The sequence below is a fragment of the Neovison vison genome, chromosome X, assembly GCF_020171115.1.
Source record: "Neovison vison isolate M4711 chromosome X, ASM_NN_V1, whole genome shotgun sequence".
NCBI classification, from domain to species: Eukaryota; Metazoa; Chordata; class Mammalia; order Carnivora; family Mustelidae; genus Neogale; species Neogale vison.
Window position 1 is genome coordinate 971,167 of NC_058105.1, and position 6,207 is coordinate 977,373.

Consider the following 6,207-nt stretch of genomic DNA (forward strand, 5'->3'; position numbering starts at 1 on the left):
CAGACACTTCCCCCTCGCCAGACTCCTGTACCCACCTGCCAAATAGACATCTGTTTGGATGTGGAATTGATCACTCAAATTTAATATGCAAAAAATGATATTGGCTCTTACAATGTTTAGCCATTACAATAATAGTATTGCAGGGAATAATCCAGGGCAAGCTACTTAAACCTAAAAAGAAACCTTAAATATGCATTGGTCCAATGTTTTTAATAATTATTTCTGCGGTCTTTCACATGGTTAGAATATCCAATTTTTGCCCTAACTGGAAAATACTTTTCCTCCTCATTTTTCATTGTACCTTTGTTCAGGGTCCTTTTCCATATAGTTGTTTCAATTTTTCAATGTGTTTTTGTGATCGATTGTGTTCATGATCAGTCTCAGGTCTTGTTCCCTACAGAGCTCCCTCTGTGTAACATTCCACAAACATGCCCTTAAATCATCTCCTGGTACATTAAAATTTTTGTACACTCGTAATTAATTTTGATTAGAAAGGACCCTGGATTCTACCTTTGTTTTCTCTCCAAAGTCTTAGTCAGGTGTCCCCAAACTATTTACTGGGTAATTCTTATTTGTCCCCTGAGTTGCAATGTCATCTTCATCAAATTCTAAATCTCTATCTGGGTCTTTTCTTGCACATTTGTTCAAGTGTCTAATATAGGTTCGTTGATTCCAGGATGGCCTCTCTGAGGAAATTATTTGATGTATCCAGTAGGGAAGGTGGGGAGTACGGTGAGGAGAAAGAGAGACAGACATCTGTCTGTCTCTCCTTTTGGAAGAGAATCATTTTGGAATGCTTAAGGAAGGCTCAGAGGAGTGTCTACCAGGTGACCTTTCAGAGGCATCTGTGGTTCTCCAAGTCCAATGCCAGCCGTGAGGACCCCACGCTGCGGGGTCTGGCATAAAGAACAGAGATCCAGTAAGGTGGGAGAGCCGGCTACCACTGCAACATAGTACCTCTCAGAATCCTTTTCTGAGCTGGGTTTTCTTGACATCTCCACGCTTGAGCTCTGTGCGCTGAGGACCCCACCAGCAAGGTCGGAGAAAGGGCAGAAGGTTCCTTCCAGGTCTGGAGGTGATAATGTCAAGACTGGAGAAGTGGTTCCCAGGCTCTAGGTTACCTGAGACCATCAGAAGTGACTGTCTACCCCATGGTCACCTTTAAAAATGGTGGCATGTACCCAGACCCTAGAGTTTGCCTTCAGAAAACACACAGTCCCAGGTACCTGCAGGTGACAGCTGGGTTCTCTGCTTCCTTTCTCCCACGAGAATGGGAGTCTCTTGGCCTTCCCCAACTTCATCTGATAAGTAACTACAAATCACCCAAATCAACCTGCATTTCTGAGTTTGCTTGAAACCCACTGACACTTCTTAGTTGGAACATTTCGGTTTTCAGCGGCCAAATGCAGCACTGAGTAGCCGGGGCAGGTGGGGCTCACTGAAGAAAGGACTGCACATGCCCCAACATGCTTGCTCAGTGGGGGCAGCAGCAGGGCACTGATGCGCGTGAGCCAGTGGAGAAGCCACCTAAGGCCAGGGAAAGGACTGTCTTCAAGACTGAAGTGTGACTCTGCCCAACACTCACGCCAGAGAGCAAGTATTGTCTACCTCCACCAACCAGGAGGGCAACCTGCATAATTCGGGAGGCACCGGGCAGGGCACTCAGAAAGGTCTGGCCTCAGTGGTGTGTGTGTGGGGGGGGTGAATCCTACACTGAACTCCTCTGGTCCCGTGTAGGAAACCTTCAAAGCAAGACTCAAACAGATCAAACTGTTTCCATTCACTTTTTTAAAGATTTTATTTATTTTGGAGAGAGAGCACACAAACCGGGGGCAGGGTGGGGAGTGGGAGGGGCCGGTGGGGGCAAGCAGAGAAGGAGAAGCAATGTGGGGCTCGATCGCAGGACCCTGAGATCATGACCTGAGCTGAAGGCGGACGCTTAACCGACTGGGACACCCAGCACCGCAAACTGTTGTCATTCACTTAACAGCATCCCTGAACAAAGCTCATGAATGTGTTTAGGAATACAAAGATAGGCAGAACCTAAGGGAAAATCATAATGTCTGGTATCCATTCCAAAATTATCAGGCGTGCAGAGAAGTAGAGGCGCAGGAGACTCCAACCCATAATAAGGAGAGAAATCAAGCAATAAAAGGCATTCAGATTGGAAAGAAAGAGGAAAAACTGACTTTATTTACAGATATGATCACCTACACAGAAAAGGTAATGGGGTCTACGAACGAGCCACTAGACTTATTAGGGAGCTTGGGGAGTTTTCAAGATACAGCACGTTTTAAAGAGAAGTTTAAGAACATGTACAAATTAAAAATAAGAGGCATAGGGGTGGGGCCCCTGGGTGGCTCAGTGGGTTAAGTGTCTGCCTTTGGCTCAGGTCATGATCTCAGGGTCCTGAGATTAAGCTGCACGTCAGGCTCCCTGCTCTGCGGAGAGCCTTCCTCTCCTCTCCCTCTTCCCCTGCTTGTATTCCCTCTCTCACTGTGTCTCTCTCTGTCAACAATAAATAAATAAAATCTTTTTTAAAAAACCACACAACTGTTTTTCTTCTACCTTTGTGGAGAAATTTTCTGGATTGGCAGAAGATTTGGTTCTATTTTTTCTCAGCTACTGAAAGTACCTGAAGAGAGCCTTCTTCATAGTTGAGGAGAGTGCTCAGGGAGGGGAAAACACAGATACCACCATCAGACCCTCTATTTCAAAGAGGGTCAAAGGATACCAAAGGGCCTGGGAGTATAGAGAAGCCCCTAGAAAGCCAGGATTGCAATTCTTACCAACCTTGTCCTCTCCTCAATTCTCACCTACTTTTCCTGCATTTATCCTTTTCTGCATTTTTCATTACTCACATGGATGCTCCCTGGGGCCAGCAGAAGGAAAAGCACGATCCCAGCCTCCCAGTGCTGCGGTTAGCGTGATACCTTGGCTAAGGGAGTGGGAGCTTGACTCAAGTACACCTAGCCTCTCTGGGCCCCAATACTTCACCTACAAAATGTGTAATCAGGTGCTGACATGGCCAGCTTGCAGTGAGAATTACAGACAGCAATCAGGGTCGAGAGCACAGCGGAGTGTCTGCACACAGGAGTCTGGTTTTCACTGTATTTTCCCTCACTGGTCCTGGCAGCCGCAGCAGGCTGCAGGGGGCTGAATGTGGCCAGCCCAGCGGGGAGCACCATCGCCAGGCAACCTCCCACTCGGCAGTCGCACGAGCCCACGGAAGTGTCCTGAAGAGCGAAGGCCCTGCTCTCCTGAGTCCTGCCGGCCGGCATGACCCTCCACGGTTCGTTGCGGCCCAGCGCAAGAACTTCTGCTGGCCAGGAGGAGAGAAGATGCCTCCCCGGGGCAGCCTGTCCACTGATGGCAAACTTGAACTGTGCCACATTCAGATCAACAAGAGCTTTGCCGAAACGGGCGGGAGCGAGAACAAGTGCAAGGTGGTTGCGGGCATCACCGCGGTCCTCCTTGGCTCGGCCGCGCTCATCCTGATCTGGGAGAAGCACTGTGTGTACCGCAGACCTTGGAGGAGGAGTGGGGGGCCAAGCAGACTGAGACAGTGCTGGACACGAAGGTCAGCCCGACCCACAGCTTCTCAGCCAAGTGGCATGACGGTAAGAACACGCGGGAGAGAGCGGCGCCCGCCACGCCCCAACCGGAGCCCTGCCTGCCTGTGGCCTCCAGTAAGGACACTGGCAACTGTCAGTGTGCAGAACCGAGGCTCGCAAATGAGCAGTTCACGTAAAAAAAAGTGTTTCCCCAAGACTCTACTACGCTGCCTCCATCTGCCGCTCTCCCACCCCAACCAACAAACTGTACCAGCACTTTTCTTCTGTGATCAGAAACAAAGCCAGTAAAACACAAAATTCTAGTTCTAGTGTTTCCGAATTCTTTGCTCGTGCAAACTGAGGTTTGGGGGGCTATGACAGGGATGTAGGGGAACTAGCATTCTGGTGGGGTGGGCGCATTTTCTGAAGAGCTATTTTGTATTGGAGATCTACCTCTTGGAATCTATCTTAAGAAAACAACCATTCAGGCGCACCTGGGTGGCTCAGTGGGTTAAAGCCTCTACCTTTGGCTCAGGTCACGGTCCAGGGGTCCTGGGATCAAGCCCCGAATCAGGCTCAGCGGGAAGCCTGCTTTCCTCTCTCCCTGCCTCTCTGCCTACTTGTGATCGCTCTCTCTGTGTCAAATAAATAAATAAAATCTTTACCAAAAAAAGAAAATAACCATTCATAGAGACTTACATATAAGAATTCCTCTGAGACATTATGTATAATAGGAAAAAATTTGAGAAAAATACAAGTGTTGAACCAATATATCATAACACATCGTGTATGTATCCATTTGATAAGATGTTTTTGAAGTTTTAGAGGTAAAGCCCAAATTTCAGATGAAAAATATCTCAGGGGGAAAAAATGATGCTAAATTTGAAAAGCCTTACTCATTGATATGATGCTATAAATTTATTGTATTATTCCTACAACCCTAAAATTACAAAAGTATTCCAAAATGCTGACATTAGTCAATGCTGAATGATAGGAACCAAGCAATTTTTATTTTCTTTCATTTTTTCAATGTTTTCAACTGCCTCGTACAAGTTGAATATCTGAATCCCAGAACCTCCCCTCCAACTCAAGGACAAATCTGGACGCTGAAAAGAAACTCAGACACGTAACAGTGGCTCAGTTTTATTACTGTGGCAACCAATATTTAAGGCCAATGAAAACAAGTGAGCAGTGAGTACCCCAGGGCCAGTACGGCCAACAATTATGCCCCCAAACAAAGTGGCAACTACTGCAAAATTATGCGCCTGGGGAAGGACACACTGCCTAAAACGGGGCTCTCTTGTGAACTCAGCCCCCTTTTCCAGGCCGAGGCTTGGCAAAAAACGGGGGCACAAAGTGCTGCATGGTCTGAATTACGGTGGAAAGCTGGTTGAGCAGGGTGGCAGTGGAAATCTGCAGGAGGGCAGAGTCCTTGGCAGTGAGTTTGCTAAAAGTGAGGGGAAAAGGAAATAACTTTAGATTTGGTTAACGAACTCCCAGCCCCACTCAGTGCAAAACACCTCCCCAGGTTACTCCTTCCCAGCTCCCTTAGAGCCACACCTGAGGATGCAATAGACCCTGTGCCCCACGTGCCTCTTTAGCCCAAGCCTTCGGTGTTTGCGTCCCAAAGACCGAACCTCATGCCGAGACTGGCCCAGGTTCCCACCTGCTCCCCCGAGCCCCTTCTAGAACTTACATCAGCAGGTCACTGCCAATCACCGCGAGCTCCATCTGAGCAGCGCCCTGGAAGGTTTCCTCGCCTGAGATCAGGTACTGGCGGGCCATCTCCGCATCCACGTAGCACAGGAAAGGCACCCTGAGGGCGCTGGTGGAGATCCGGTTAAGGCAGCATCTTCGCAGACTTTAGGGCTGAGGCCGCCCCGCCCACCAGAGGCCTGCCTTCCCCCAGACCGCCCCTCGGGCCCCCAAGACCACCTGGGGGGCTTCAGGAAGTCTGCCTCACAACCCCCCTCAGACCACCCCGGCTTTCTCTCCAGCTCCTCCTCCACTGCCGCCCCACTCCCCTCCTGCCCCCCTCCGCAAGTCCCCCGCCCACACTCCCCCAAACCCCTCCTACCCCATCCTCCCCCTCCTGCGCACCCCCTACCCCCCCCAGTCCCGGGTGCTCCTTCGAAAGGATACAACTCCAACAGCTGGCTTCCTGAGGCTTCGCCCGAGGCCAAGGCTGAAGCGTCTTCGCCGTGCCTAGGGGCAGGCGATGCCCCCTCGAGCTCGGAAGCTCCCCCAGCCACTGTGCCCTCGGCTGCGGTCCCGTCACAGCCTTCGGGTTCTCCGGGGCCTCTGGGGCCCGCGGGCGCTCCGGCACCACCCTTGGCGCCCCCCGCACCATCGTCTGGGGCCTGCATGGCTGCTCCGACTGCCTTCTTCGAGCCCAACCCTGCCACTGAGGCTCCCTCCTGAAGCTCCGCCCCTCCGCGCGCAAGGCCGCTGGGGATGCCCAGGGCGCATGCGCAGACAGACCTTCCGTATGACTTCTCGCATGTGATTGGTTCCCGCCAAGCCGACCCTGCCTGCGCGGGAAAGCAGGCTCCCTCACGAAGCCCCGCCCCTAGCACACGAGGCAATTCACGTTCCCTACTGCGCCTGTGCAAACAGGCCCCTCCTGTCCTTGATACAGGCTGGAGGGGAAACG

At 50.9% G+C, this 6,207-nt stretch overlaps 1 protein-coding gene across 1 annotated transcript; it reads right to left on the reverse strand.

Moving 5' to 3' along the window:
• Positions 1-4,862: 4,862 nt before the first annotated feature.
• On the reverse strand, positions 4,863-5,920 carry LOC122896870 (cancer/testis antigen 1-like). The gene is made up of 3 exons (XM_044234959.1): positions 5,697-5,920; positions 5,251-5,379; positions 4,863-5,001 (listed from the first exon to the last, which is right to left on the reverse strand). The coding sequence occupies exons 1-3, from the start codon at positions 5,918-5,920 to the stop codon at positions 4,863-4,865; spliced, it is 492 nt and encodes a 163-aa protein (XP_044090894.1).
• Positions 5,921-6,207: the final 287 nt, after the last annotated feature.

Excerpts from the sequence above, each read along its gene's own strand:
- LOC122896870 (XM_044234959.1), bottom strand. The coding sequence starts at position 5,920 with ATGCAGGCCCCAGACGATGGTGCGGGGGGCGCCAAGGGTGGTGCCGGA. Across the intron at positions 5,380-5,696 it reads GGAAGCCAGCTGTTGGAGTT|CGCCCTCAGGGTGCCTTTCC; the intron begins GTATCCTTTCGA and ends GATCTCCACCAG. Across the intron at positions 5,002-5,250 it reads ATTGGCAGTGACCTGCTGAT|CAAACTCACTGCCAAGGACT; the intron begins GTAAGTTCTAGA and ends CCTCACTTTTAG.